We start from the raw sequence: 14,531 nt of genomic DNA on the forward strand, positions 1-14,531 counted from the left end.
GTGGAACCATAGAAGCAACTTTGAATTTAAAGCTTATGCAGCGGGCAAAAGTGTATTGGAATTTTAAGACGTTTGATGGGTAGGATAAGGCATGTTGGATTGCAAAGTGCACACAAACGTAGTCTATAAACCTGAAGCTGTAGCAATGCAGCAAAATACCATCAAGATTTTTTTAATGACTCTAGCATTGCTTTGCTCCCTTTGAAGCATATTATCATCTGCACGTTTGATTATTAATATTCAATCACATCAGCTTTCTTCAGATCTGCACTGCAAAATCACTCAGCCATTTAAATGGTAGATTGCCTTTTGTGGCCTATCTTTTCAAGTTCAAATGTTTCAAAAAATCAATAGCGGTCTCAATGTCTGATGAAATGATCCGCAATGCTGTTAAAATTCCACACAATATTTTTGTATTCAGTTCATAACTGAAGTGATGGTTTTAATTCACCCCTCAGCCAATATGGCAATCCCATTGCCGGTTGACTGAGGCAAAACTGCTTTCTATTTGTGCAAATCGTTAATGTAATGGCCTTGAAATCAATTCTATATAAAAGCTATCAAAAGGCATAATCTACTGCACCGACAGCTTCTCTAGTGGGGTAAAAGAAAAATGCTTTCCTTCAAATCAGGAGCTTTGCTGTCCAGATAGTGTCAATTGTAAAGGGCGACCTGGGGAGACTCAGCACGGTTGTGCTTCCTTTTCACAGACCAAACAGGACGATGATGATGCGGAAACTGGTTTAACTGAAGGTGAAGACAAGGAAGAGGAACCGAAAGAGGAAGAAAAACTAGGAAAAATACAATTTTCACTGGATTATGACTTCCAGAATAATCAGGTGAGATGCTGGCATTCTGACTTCATCACAATGGCGAACTCTTGCGTAAAGATGTTGCAGAGGTTCGTGGAGATCAGTTCATTGTGGGCCATTCCAACATTCATTTTGATCTTAGTTAAGCTGCTTAGAAATACTTTTCTGTTCAAAGGGGAAGAAAAATGGATGGTGTAACTGTTCATATGGTCAAGGTTTTCTTCTTGCTAAGCTGAGCAACTGTGACCAACAATTGTATTTGAAACCTATAAGTCTCCAGCTGGAAGGAGATGGAATATTTGAAGCACTGATATATTGTGCTGTACTGTTCTATGTTCTATGCACATTGTAATTTGCCAGTCTGCAACGGGAACGCCAAGATTTCTACCCAATGGCAGAGACGGTGCAGTGGTATATTTCCAGGTCAGGATGGTGTGTGACTCAGAGGGGATCTTGCAGGTGGTGGTGTTTCCATACATCTGCTACCCATGTTAATCTGATGGTGGGGGTCATGAGTTTGGAAGGTGTTGCCAAAGGAGCCTTGGCGAGCTGCTGCCATGCATTTAGATGGTACACACTGTTACTACTGTCAGCTGACCACAAACTAGCCAATTAAAAGATGTGAAATATGCCCTGAAGGATATCCAACCATCCTTTTTCCATAAATAATTTCTTGGTAACCCACTATGCCTAAGAACTCAGGGACAAGAGCAGACCATTCAGCCCTTTTGTGTGTTCCTAATCCGATTAGGTCACGGGTTGATCTGTACCTCAACTCATTTAACTGTTTTTGTTTCATATCCATTGATATTGCCCAATATAAATCCATCAATCTCAGCCTCGAAAAAATTGATAGATCCAGGTGTTCACAACCTTTTTGAAAGAGAGAGAGTTCTATATTTCCACTTTGCTTCTTTACTCAGCATGGTGTAAAAATGGGACTTGTTACCACATTGAGTAGTTAAAGCAAATAGTATGGATGCTTTTAGAGAAATGTAGATAAGGACAAGAGGGAGAATGGAATAGAAAGATATGTTGGCAGGGTGATATGAGGTCAATAGAGTGGATGGAGACTTATGTGGATCATGAATACCACCATAGTTGGATCAAACAACCTGTTTCTATGCTATAAATCAGATATCATTTTTATTTTCACTCTTAAATGGCTTAGCTCTTAATAATCTCTTCCTCTCAGCCTATCAAAATATTAACATATCTTTCAATTCCTTTATTCCTCAAATATATATCTAGGTTTCCCTTAAATGTATCTATATTATTTGTTTTAGCCACTCCATGTGATAACGAAGCTCATTATCTCTCGTTGTGAATTCCCCCACTAGAGGAAATATTTTTCTGTTTACCCTAACAGATACTTTTATTATTTTAAATGCCTCAATTAGATCACCCTTCAACTTTCTAAATCCAAGCTAATACAAAACTGTCCCTCATAACTTAACACTTTTGTCACTATGGTGAATCTATACTGTGCCTTTCAAAGTCCAAACATCTTTCCTGCAGCATGGAACAGTTAACTGCCCAAATTCAAGTAGGCAGATTGACTTTGATTGATCAAGCCCTGCGGAATGAACTAGGGAATGGCTGTTCCCTAAGCTTTTGTTCAGTTGAAAAAGGCACAAAACGTGGACATGTTCCTCTGTCTGCAAAGGACAGGGCGATGTGTGTGAATACATGTGGCTTCTAGCATGCAGAAGTGAGCGACACTGCAAGCCCGACTGATAATTATAAATTAATTTTCAGTGTAGTTCTTAGCACGGTCAGGATTGTTTAATAGGTGTTGTACAAATCATGAAATCACATCTTATACTGGACACTGTTTTATCTGTTCCATGTTACATTGTCTATGGCAACACCTCCACTAAACAGAGTTCATTTGCAAAACAATCAGCACACTCTTCTCAGGCAATATAAATTATTGTTCCCCATTATATCTGGTAATTTCTTGTGTGCCATTCTGGTATGTGTAAGATGAAAAGCTTTGATAGCATGTCTCATTTTTTAGCTATAGTCAAGTTCTGTATTATCAAACATCAACACGCTGCCACTCACATTGGAGACATATATTCCCATTTTGTCTTGTGCTTTAGTTTCAGTACTGCAATTGGAAAGTATATTTTACTGGCAGACATGATCATCTGTGGTACCTCCTCACCATGGCAGCCATTGCATGACTACCTACTCTTCTGTATTTAAACATGATAAAGTATCTTGCAAAGTTCTTTGCCATGACAGCACTACATAAATCTTTTAAAATGGAGTCCAATGGTCCGTTGCACTCCTGTTGCCTTGAGCCTGTAGGCATCTGATCCTAATTAAGGTCAAACCACGGTGACAGTTTCAGCGCTCACTGGAGAGCTCTGGAAATGCCAATTCAATATTACAAAGATGTCGATGGCATTCAAATCAACAAAAGCCTTTAAAGCGGTTCATTTCTGTGCCTGAGATTTTCATTCCTCACTTGAACATCAGAAATACTGTTGGTTATGCCATATTAATGAATGGCAGAGATAGCCATATATCACACTCAAGCAGATTGCTGTTTCACAGCAGAGAATAAAATTACATAATTCTATTATTTTTTTTCCTAATGTCTCTGTTTCTCTCCAAAATGCATTAACGCTTACTGCAGGAGACCTCAAGAGGCAATTGACAACTCTTCATTAATCTACTCAAGTTATTATTTTTATGCATGATCCTAGACAGTGAGTGTTGTCAGCTTAGTCAACCACATAGAACATGACAGCGGAGACAAGCCACCCAACACCTGGTAGTACATTAAATCTCCTACACCCAGGAGAATCAGGCCAGGAACAAAATTAAAATGGTGGGCCAACTGCCTTGTTTCTCCTCTGCTTCCATTTTTCCTGGGTCCTTTCACTAGACGGCTGATGCATCTACCAGAATCAGGCAGAAGACTCATTAAGCCATATAAACTGTGGTCTTGTATTATGCCATCTTTTCTGCCTAACAGGCAGAGAATGTGCTGCGGACTCTCTACTCAGCAAAACTTGGTGCTGGAGAAGAAGAACCCCAAAGGTAAATGTTTTAAAGAGCAAATTGGGGGATCTGAAGGAACAGGAGGTTTCCTTGGGGCCATACAGGAGTAATGTGGGCTGCTGCCATTCTGTGCCCTCCTCTCCAGCATATTTCCTCATCCTCACCACCCCCACCATTCCCCACCGACAGTTAATGGCAGCTCAGTTTATCTCCGATATTGCAACTCCCAGAGGCAGCAAGCAGCATCAAGCTAACTTCCTGACATCCACAGCTTGCTGAGAATATAGGAATGAGGCACTGCCCTCAAAACCGACCAGCGCTCCCGCTTGGACAATTAGATGGGAAGCTAGTGTGCTCCTCTGATCTGCCTTCAGGAGTTTAAAAACCTCGCCCCGATACCCGGACGTCATCAAAGAATCAGGACGGTGATCAGGAATCAGACTGATATTTTCCCTAACCCTAACTCAGGTGCTGAGTCCAATTGTGATGCTTCACTGTTGGCCTGGCTGAGCTCAGCTAACTTAATGACCCATCGTAGCAGCATTAAAAGAGCTTTTTTTTTATTGAAGTGGGGGATGGGGGGGGGGAGGAAATCATGCAAAAGAACATGCTGCACCAATTATCTCTGAATTGTTCAGTGTTACATTCTGCACAGGGATCGCTCAATAAACGGCAGCAATTCAGGTTTATAGAATTAACCACCCTCAGTACACAGCTTGATCTCCGCAGAATGATTCAGGTACAAATAATGTGTTTTTTTAACATCATAGAGTAATTTTAGACATTTTACTATATGAGAGTCTGACACCAAAAAATCTTAATCAGAGACAAATTAAAAGCAGCTTTCCATCCCATGTATCATCAAAATATTTGAATACCTTTCACTGCACTTGAATAGATTGCAGGTTCTTTCACTGTACTGAACTCCAGGAGGCTGCCATCTTGAGCCTCCTATGGAACCAGAACTCAGCTGGTTGTATATGATAAAATTTACATGTGTCATTTAACTTCTTGGTGGGAGAGCTGAAGTTTGCAATTGAAATTTTATTCCCATTCTATTATTGCATATAATTATATTTGCATTGCATTAAAAGCCAAAATGTCATCTTTACGAAACTCATCACATCTTACTGGCTCAATCCAAGTATTTCAATAATTGATTACTTTTAGGAGGTTGAACGGAATGCAAGTTAAAAGTTAGATTGGTATTAAGTAACATTTTAAAATATTTATGCCTCTCTCCGAAAGTCTATGGAATGTTTTTCCAGTCATATTTAAAAACTGATTGGGAGCATTTTACTCTTAAACTCATCTCCCTTCAAGTCATCTTCAATTCCTGGAGACTCCAAGCCACCCTAATTTCTTGTTTACTGCAGAAGTAACCTGGTCTTTGGGCCAATATTGGTATCACTGATTAACCTCACACAGTTGTGCACACACAAGAATACATCCTAGTTATTAGAACCAAAAGATAGGTCAGAAATGTATTGGATTTTCAGGAATTCAGGACAAGTCTTGTACCTGAACCCCCAGGTGCATGCTATATATGCCAGTGAATAGGTCAAGTACAATTAATTACCTTCCATACGAGTTCACATCTGCTGCAGGATTCCCAGACTGGGGATAAAAAAGCTCCAAACTGAGATTCTCTTTCCATAAGGCCCTTCCGCTGGACTTATGCTCCAAGTACACCAGAGGATTGTGGATTTTCAATCCCCATTTTTGGGTGTATGTATATACAAATGCACTCTGAGCTTCAGCTTTCAATAACCTAAGATTTTTTGCAGTACTGTAAATACATAGCAGAAATACATGCACAGGGTTATTGTTATAACCCACATGAGGCCTACAGGCTTAGAGCAATTGTTTCCCTGTGAGCCTCGTTGAGTACAGGCTCTCCCGCTGAGGGGCGGGGAGCCCATGAACAGGATAATAGACTTTGATATAAAAGACTGGGAATCGACACCTCAGACCCGGCTGGGATCTGAAGATCATTGTACATATTATTAGGTAGTAATAAAACTAGTTTCTCGTTATCCACTCACATCCGACTCGTCTTGGGTCACTAAAGTTGCTTAAAACGAGGGCCGTCTGCACTACTTCCTCAAGATCTGCCTCCATTAGTGCAATGTCATAATAAACAACATTTATATAATCTTTTCACCATGAGACTGACTCCTCAGGTCGCTGTACAGAGTACTGTAATACCTCTAGCGGAGGCCAGACTAGGCAAAACAAAGGTTTATTTTTCAACAGAAATAAAACTGTAGCTGCGGCAGATAATGCTCTTGTTCCAACCTGGGACCATCGGGACCTCCCGGTCCAGTTCTGGGTCACAGTACTTAAGCTCCGGCTAGTGAGCCCAATGGGCGGGCCTCCACCCCCTCCTCTCAACACAGGAACTCACACTCCACGAACCCCATGGGGTGATCTATCGATGATCTCCCATGGTCTTCGTGGGGGTTATAATATCCCTCCACCTTGGGTCCATTTCATCCCCATCATTCCCGCGATGATAAGACCTCTTCCGCGCTTTTGCAGTCCGTGGTAGGCGGAGCCAGATCGGGGTGTGTGAAGCAGACTGGTGTCTACTTCCTCAAGGAACGCCCGAGGGTCACTGATGCAGGTTCATCACCAGCATTGGTCACCGGGGATAGACCAGTTTCTTCAACTTCCATAGCAGACTCTGAGTCTTCACTGTCAGGGGAGACGGCCCTACGATCCCCTGTGCGCAGTCGCCCAGTGCCAGAGATGGCTACAATTGGAGTCAGAGACGTAGATTCCATTGGAGCAGGCTCCCCACTCCTAAGATGATCCAGCTGCTTCTTAAGGACTTTTCCTTGGACCTTAGTTTTGTAGGAGACTGGTCCTGTCTTCTTTAAAACAACTCCAGGGATCCAACTGGAGCCACCTCCGATGTTTCACCCATGTACAGCTTCCCCTGTATTAAGCGCTCTCTCCTGGTGTCATAACCTTTCTTTTGACACTTGTGTTTTGACGCCACCTTCCCCATCAAGTCTCAGCCCGATGTGAGGTCGTCATCCCATTAATAGCTTTGCTGGGACGACTTTCATCGTGAATGGAGTGTGGTGCGATAACTGAACAAGAATCGTGCCAACCTTGTGTCCATGGATCCGGTTGTGTGTTTCTTCATCCCATTTTTGAAGGTCTGTACTGGCCGCTCTACCAGATCATTGGATGATGTGTTTGATGTCGTTCGACTTCAGAAACGCCTGGAACTATCGCAAAATGTTGGCCTTGGACATACTCATGGAACTTTTTTACACTGAAGCCCCTCCTTCTGAATTTGTGAGTAGCGTCACTCTGCATCTGCCAGGGTCCTGGACTCATAGGCGATGGGCCTTTCCATGCCATCTTCCCATCAATACGGGAGGACTGTTCCCACCCAAAATTCCCTACCAGTCCAGTTGGATCTTCTAAAGCCAGAGCCTACCCATGAAACTTGGTCCCGATCCTTGTACGAATAAGACTGCGTCTGTAGGTCACTGGGGTCGTGGCGGTCCCCATAATTTGTAGAGGTTCCCTCTTATACGTGGCCAGCCTGGCTCTAGTATCTCTTAAGTTTAGGGCAGGATACCCATTCGGAGGCAACTGAATAAATGTTCACCAATGACGGAGATGCTGCTCCCCTGTCTACCTCCATCTCTAAAGAATAGCCGTTCACGAGTAGCCTTATTCTTATTGGGGCGACTTTGGTCATGATGAGGCAGTACAACTGCATCATCCCTTCATCTGGAGGCTGATTTGCCTGACTTGGCTGTGGCTTGTTGCCAGGGTAATATGCCCATTGCCGATTCTGGCAGCCTTGCCTAGGTCGTACCCTTCTGCAGCACTTAACAGCAGTCCAGTGGCTGCCACTTGAGAGCTTTCTCGGGTATATCTGAGGTTGTCTTGTTTCTTAGACCGCCAGGGCATCCTGACGGAACATTGGGTCGATAATGGGTGCTATATATGGGCACCTCCACTTGAACTGAAGGCTATCTATGTGAGGTCCCTTCCCCCCCATCCCCCTCCTCTTTCTTGAGGATGCTAGTGTCCGGTATTCCTTGATGTTCCTGAGCACCTTTTTCAGCATTCTCCAGGGACAAGGCTATATCAATGGCCTTTTTTCAGGTTGAGGTTGAGCTCCGCCAGCAATTTCTTTTGGGGCTTTGGCATTACTAATTCCACACACCAGTCTATCACGTAGCATCTCGGACAGGGACGGGCCGAATTTGCAGTACTCTGGCAATTTCCGTAACCTATGAATAAATTTTGTAACAGGCTCCACCCGAGTTCTCCCAGCCGTGTTGTGGTAGTCACCACTAGTAGTAGTATATTATATGTATTACGGCACTGCCCGTATATTAGAGGTACAAGGGTAAATCCCTGCCTGCTGGTTCAGCCCAGTAGGTGGCGTATAAATGTGTGTGCTCTTCTGTGCTGCAGCCATTCTGATTCCAGCTACAGGAGGCACAACACCTTGCTCAATAAAGCCTCTATTTGTTCCCGTATTCTCGTCTTTGTGGTAATTGATAGTGCATCACGTGTTAAAATGGCGTTGTTGGAGGATGATTGACGGCTTCGGATCATAGTGCTTTCGCACTAAGTCTATAAGCTCGTCAAAGCTTTCGGAGTTGGGAGCCACTGGGAAAGTGAGGCTTTTTATGATGCTGCGTGTTGGGGCACCACAAGCAGCCAGGAGAATTACCTCCTGCTTCTCATCCCCTCCAATGCTGTTGGCGCAAAAGAAATAGCGCATGTGCTCAGCAATATGGCCCCAGTCTTGTACGTTTGTGTCTTACGGCTTTAGTTTTCTAAATAAGGATATTTCCAAGTTGTTTTTTCTTGTCGGCATTGTTTTCTTTCTTTATAGGCTGCTTGGAGTCCCGTTCCTGCTCCTCTTCGCCAGTGTAATAACTCCAGCGGAGGTCAGTCTGGGCAAAGCAAAGGTTTATTTCTCAGCAGAAATAAAGCCGCAGCTGCAGCCACGGCGGACAACGCACTTGATCCGGCCCAGGACTGTCACGACCTCCCGGTCCGGGTCTGGGTCACAGCATTTAAGCTCCTGCTAGCGAGCCCCTATTGAGCCGGCCTCCGCCCAGTCAACATGCAAACTCGTATTCCACGAATCCCACAGGGAGATCAATCGGCGATTCCCCGTGTTCTTCATGGGAGTTACAACAGGTACACTTTCCATGTACACAGCGGGCTGCAGCTTGTTAAAAACTTGATGCACCGTTACTTATGCGCATGTGCATACAAAATGCATTAAATACCATGCACATTGGACTGTAAGAGTAACTTAGAGTGCCTGATTGTGTTATGACAGGTAAATCACTGCGGTCATTGTAAAATAGAATATATCATTCAGTGTCACCTGAGTGACCAGGTTAGCCATATCAAATACTTTGGCATGGCATCTATGGTAAATGAAAAGGTGATGCTGTAATGGAGGGTCTCTACTGAGGTGAAGTGAAAATGTTGGTACCTTTTAGGAGTTATACTCTGATGTCCTATCTTGAGCTGAATCGCACAATGTAATCACTCAATGTGGAGCCGTTTGCTTTGGAAGAAATCAGATACTCGGGGTACAGTTTTGCCTTTTTGACATGACTGCTCACAGTGAACCCAAATGAGAGAAAGGGAAGAAAACTGAAAAGTAGTCTGAAAAGTAAATTGAAAAACAAAATATCCATTACTTCAGTGTGAAGACAGTGGAATCCAAATTGCCAGTTTATATCTACTTTGAATTCATAAGTGTGTTGTGATGGAGTGCACACGTACCAGTAAAACATACTGAGCCAGGCATTTGCTTCACTCGATTAGCAGAAATCCCATAATAAAATACTAAAATTTAAATTTACTTATTGAAATTGTGTGCCTCACTATTAAGAAAAGGTCAGCTTGTCTTCTCATCTTTCTTCGCAGTTATTCTTCATCGTTAAAATAGTTCAGACTCATAGTCATCCTTATTAGCTCAACCTCTGATAATAAACTCTAACACGATGTTAGATTGTGTAACTAAGCATAGGCTGCAGGGGAGGGCAGACCTCCAGAAATGCAGCCTAGCAGTGGTGGCCATGACAGAGCATCCTGTGTGTGTGTGAGCGGCGTATTTTTTACCAATGCAACTGACAATTATTATGAGTGCAATAAATTATAGGCTGGAGGAAGAACCAGTCAGAATGAAAGATTGGGATTTGACTATGCTGGTTGAATTACAATAAGGTTCAAGTGTTGCTGTTTTGAAGTCACATTTTCTTAATATTGCAGTTTTTCATCACTCTAATGTGTTAAATTTAAATTAGAGAAAAGGTTTAGAAAAGTGGTGAAGGCACCTTCCAGCTTGAAAAATGATTCCACGTTTACAACTAAGAACATGGGGAATTCCGTTAAGTGTCACTGGTGATTTCAATTTTTTAAAATATTAATTTATGGGATGTGGGCATTGCTGGCTAGGCCAACGTTTATTGCTCATCCCTAGTTGCCTTCAGAAGGTAGTGGTGAGCTGGGTTTTCAGTCAAAGTTTTGCTCCCGAAGCCCGTAACCCTTTCGCCCTGCTAGGCCTGGTCCAGTTCGAAATGTATCAAAGCCCTAGCATAGAGTGCACCAGTGACCTCACGGATAAAATTATCATACAATCCCTACAGTGCAGAAGGAGGCCATTCAGCCCATCAAGTCTGCACCGACCCTGTGAAAGAGCACCCTACCTAGGCCCATGCTCCAACATTATCCCCTGTATTCCAACCTATCCTTTTGGACACTAAGGGGCAATTTATCATGGCCAATCCACCCAACCGGCCTATCTTTGGACTGTTGCAGGAAATCGGAGCTCCCGGAGAAAACCCACGCAGTCATAGGGAAGATGTGCAAACTCCACACAGTCACTCAAGGTTGGAATTGAACCCGGGTCCCTGGCCCTGTGAGGCAGCAGTGCTAACCACTGTGCCACTGCGATATGCCACACAGGTCATTCATTGAACTCTGGAAGGACCCCGCAGCTTAAAGGTTTAGGGCTGCTGTGACCTTTATGGCCACAGGGAACAGGTGTCTTTCACTGCCACGTGGCGCCAAGTCGGTAAGGTTGTGGCACAGGTACCTCACAGATTCCCTGGTGAGGTGGAGTTTCTGACGGCACATGTTGTCACAGTTCCACGAAGGCTACTCGAGTCCTGAGTACCCTTGGTCTCCTGCACCTTCGAGCCCCCTGCATGGCTGTTGTGACCTTTGGCCCCCGAGCCTGCCCTGTGGCCCCCTGGTCTCCTTCCACAGGGTCTTTCTTGGGTGTCGCCATTCATTGCTGTTGGAGTCTGTGCTCCTCCAGCGCTGTAATAAGAAGAATAGCCAACTACATTGGCTCTATACGGATATCGATCAGATTCCTGCAAGGGATGAGAGAGAGAGTGTCAGTTTGTGTCGCAGCTGGATAACATCATTAATTGCCCTGACCCATTAGCCTCCTGACCTGGAAGCAGTCAGTCCCAGACCTTATCCGAAGGTGACTGCTTGCTCACAGTTCATATGCCTTCCTATCTCCATTATAGGACTGGCCACGGCCTTTACCCTCCCCTAATTAGACTCGTCTTTGTCCCTCCGTCTGGTTTCCCCCTCCCTTAAGCTCCCTAACACTGGGAGCTCTGACAGGAGGTTTATGTGTTCGCACATCCCTAATAGACAGGATGAATTGGACACTGATATCTGCCTTGGGGGATAATGGATCCTGACTGGCAGGTCATGGGGTCCAGTACGGGAGCGAGCCCAGTGCCTCTTAATTACTTGCTGCACCTGCAAACCAACTTTTGTGATTCATGCACAAGGACATCCAGGTCCCTCTGCACAGCAGCATGCTGCAATTTTTTACCATTTAAATAATAGTCCATTTTGTTGTTATTCCTACCAAAATGGAGGGCCTCACATTTACCAAGATTGTACAGCACGGTAGCACAAGTGATTAGCACTGTGGCTTCACAGCGCCAGAGTCCCAGGTTCGATTCCCTGCTGGGTCACTGTCTGTGCGGAGTATGCACGTTCTCCCTGTGTCTGCGTGGGTTTCCTCCGGATGCTCTGCTTTCCTCCCACAGTCCAAAGACATGCAGGTTAGGTGGATTGGCCATGATAAATTGCCCTTAGTGACTAATAAAGGTTAGGAGGGGTTATTGGGTTACGGGGATAGGGCTTAAGTGGGTCGGTGCAGACTCGATGGGCCGATTGGCCTTCTTCTGCACTCTATGTTCTATGTACTCCATCTGCCAGACCCTTGCCCACTCAATTAAACTATCTATAACCCTCTGCAGACTTTCAGTGTCTTCTGCACACTTTACCCAACCACTCACCTCAGTGTCACCTGCGAACTTTGACACATTACTCTTGGGCCACAACTCCAAATCATCAATGTAAATTGTAAATAATTGCAGCCCCAAGACTGATCCCTGAGGCTCACCACTATCTACTGATCGCCAACCAGAAAAACAACCATTCATCTCCACTTTTTGCTTAACCAATCCTCTATCCATGCCTTACCTGTAACACCGTGCACCTTTATCTTATGCAGCAGCCTTTTGTGCAGCACCTGGTTGAATAATAATAATAATCACTTATTGTCACAAGTAGGCTTCAATGAAGTTACTGTGAAAAGCCCCTAGTCGCCACATTCCAGCGCCTGTTCGGGGAGGCAGGTACGGGAATTGAACTTGCGCTGCTGCCTTGTTCTGCATCACAAGCCAACTAGGCTAAACCAATACCTTCTGGAAATCCAGATACACCACATCCACCGGTTCCCCGTTGTCCACCGTGCGCATAATGTCTTCAAAGAATTCCAGTAAATTAGTTAAACATTACCTGCCTTTCATGAACCCATGCTGCGTCTGCCCAATGGGACAATTTTATCCAGATTTCTCATGATTTCTTCCTTGATTAATTTTGCCAGCGAATTTTGATAAATTACCACGAGCATATTTGCTATTTCCCCTGCCATCTCTTTTAGTACCCTGGGATGCATTCCATCAAGGCCAGGAGACCTGTCTAGCTTTCACCCCTTTGGCTTGTCCAACATTATCTCCTTAGTGATAATGATTGTTTCTAGGTTCTCACCTGCCAAAGCCTCCTTGCCATCAATTATTGGCATGCTATTTGTGTCTTCCACTGTGAAGACCTACACAAAATTCCTGTTCAATGCCTTGGCCATTTCATCATTTCCCATTATTAAATCCCCCTTCCCATCCTCAATGCTTACCTTAGCTACTGTTTCTCATTTATATATTTGCAGAAATCTTTGCTATCTGTTTTTATATTCAGAGCTAGATTATTCTCATAATCTATCATACTTTTCTTTATAGCTTTCTTTGTGGTTTTCTGTTGACCTTTAAAGATTTCCCAATCCTCTAGTTTCCCACTAATCTTTGCTACTTTGTATGTCTTTCAATTTGATACCCTCCTTTATTTCCTTAGATATCCATGACTGATGATCCCTTTTCCTACAGTCCTCCCTTTTCACTGGTATATACTTTTGCTAAGCACTGTGAAAAATTGCTTTGAAAGTCCTCACTGTTCCTTAATTGTCCCACTGTATTAAGCCTTTGCTCCCAGTCTACGTTAGCCAACATCTCCCTCATCTCGTTGTACTCTCCTTTGTTTAACACAATTCACTGGTAGTGAATTTTATCTTCTCACCCTCCATGGGTATTTTAAATTTAACCATACTGTGATAACTCCTTCCAAGAGAATCCCTAACTATGAGATCATTAATTATTCTTGTCTTGTTACACATGACCAGATCTAGGATAGCTTTCTCCCTCGTAGCTTCCATTAATGTTGTTCAAGGAAATTATCAGATACATTCTATGAACTCCTCAAGGCTGCCTTAACTGACCTGGTTTGACCAATCAACATGTAGATTAAAGTCCCCCATGATAATTGCCGTACCATTTTTACATGCATCCGTTATTTCTTTGTTTTTTACCAGTCCCACCATGATGTCATTATTTGGTGGCCTATAGACCAGTGTTCTTCAAACTTTTTTTCCGGGGACCCATTTTTACCAACCCGGCCAACCTTCGCGACCTACGCCGGCCAACCTTCGCGACCCACGCCGGCCGACCTTCTAGACCCACGCCAGCCGACCTGAGCGACCCACCATTTTCTCTTACCTTGTTTGGAGGAAATGGCTTTGGGTCCCTTTGGCCCTCGTACACGCTCCTCCAATGGAACCTGTTGGATGACGGTGAAGCCTTCCGGTGTCGGAAAGTATGGAGTCTTCATCTGGCTGCATTTTTTTCCTGTAAAATTTTATCAAATAAAACCACCCCGAATTTGTAAAAAAAAATAAAAAATAAAATAAATGAAAAAAAAAATTAAATGAATAAAATAAATGAATACAATGAATAAAACACCCCCGGAACTTGTAAAAAAAAAAAAAGAGTAAAATAAATGGAAGAAATAAAAATTAAATGAATAAAATAAATGAATAAAATCCCCCCCCGAACTTGTAAAACAAAAAGCTGTGAGCGCTTAAAAAAATTGCGGCTGCACTGCGCATGCGCGCCGATGACCAGGCGCGATTGCGCAATGCGGCCAAATTTTTTTTACATGTTCACGGCCATTTTAAAGGCCGCTTGCAGCCAGCGTTATTAAAAGCCGGCTGCTGCACGGGGATTTGCGCGATCGGGAGCGCCGCGAAGGACGGCTCCGCGACTCTCCCGACAC

General features: G+C 43.8%; 1 protein-coding gene across 7 annotated transcripts in view; it reads left to right on the forward strand.

The window, feature by feature from the left end:
- The window catches only part of LOC140393874 (synaptotagmin-B), an 882,906-nt gene that overhangs the window by 729,474 nt on the left and 138,901 nt on the right, over positions 1 to 14,531 (forward strand). For 6 of the 7 annotated variants that reach the window (XM_072480435.1, XM_072480439.1, XM_072480434.1 and 3 more), the window contains one exon: positions 711 to 839. In XM_072480435.1, coding sequence (XP_072336536.1) covers positions 711 to 839 — 129 coding nt within the window. The remainder of the gene's footprint in view (positions 1 to 710; positions 840 to 14,531) is intronic. The other variant, XM_072480436.1, reaches the window with a different exon arrangement.

Source organism: Scyliorhinus torazame, chromosome 17 (genome assembly GCF_047496885.1).
Source record: "Scyliorhinus torazame isolate Kashiwa2021f chromosome 17, sScyTor2.1, whole genome shotgun sequence".
NCBI lineage: Eukaryota > Metazoa > Chordata > Chondrichthyes > Carcharhiniformes > Scyliorhinidae > Scyliorhinus > Scyliorhinus torazame.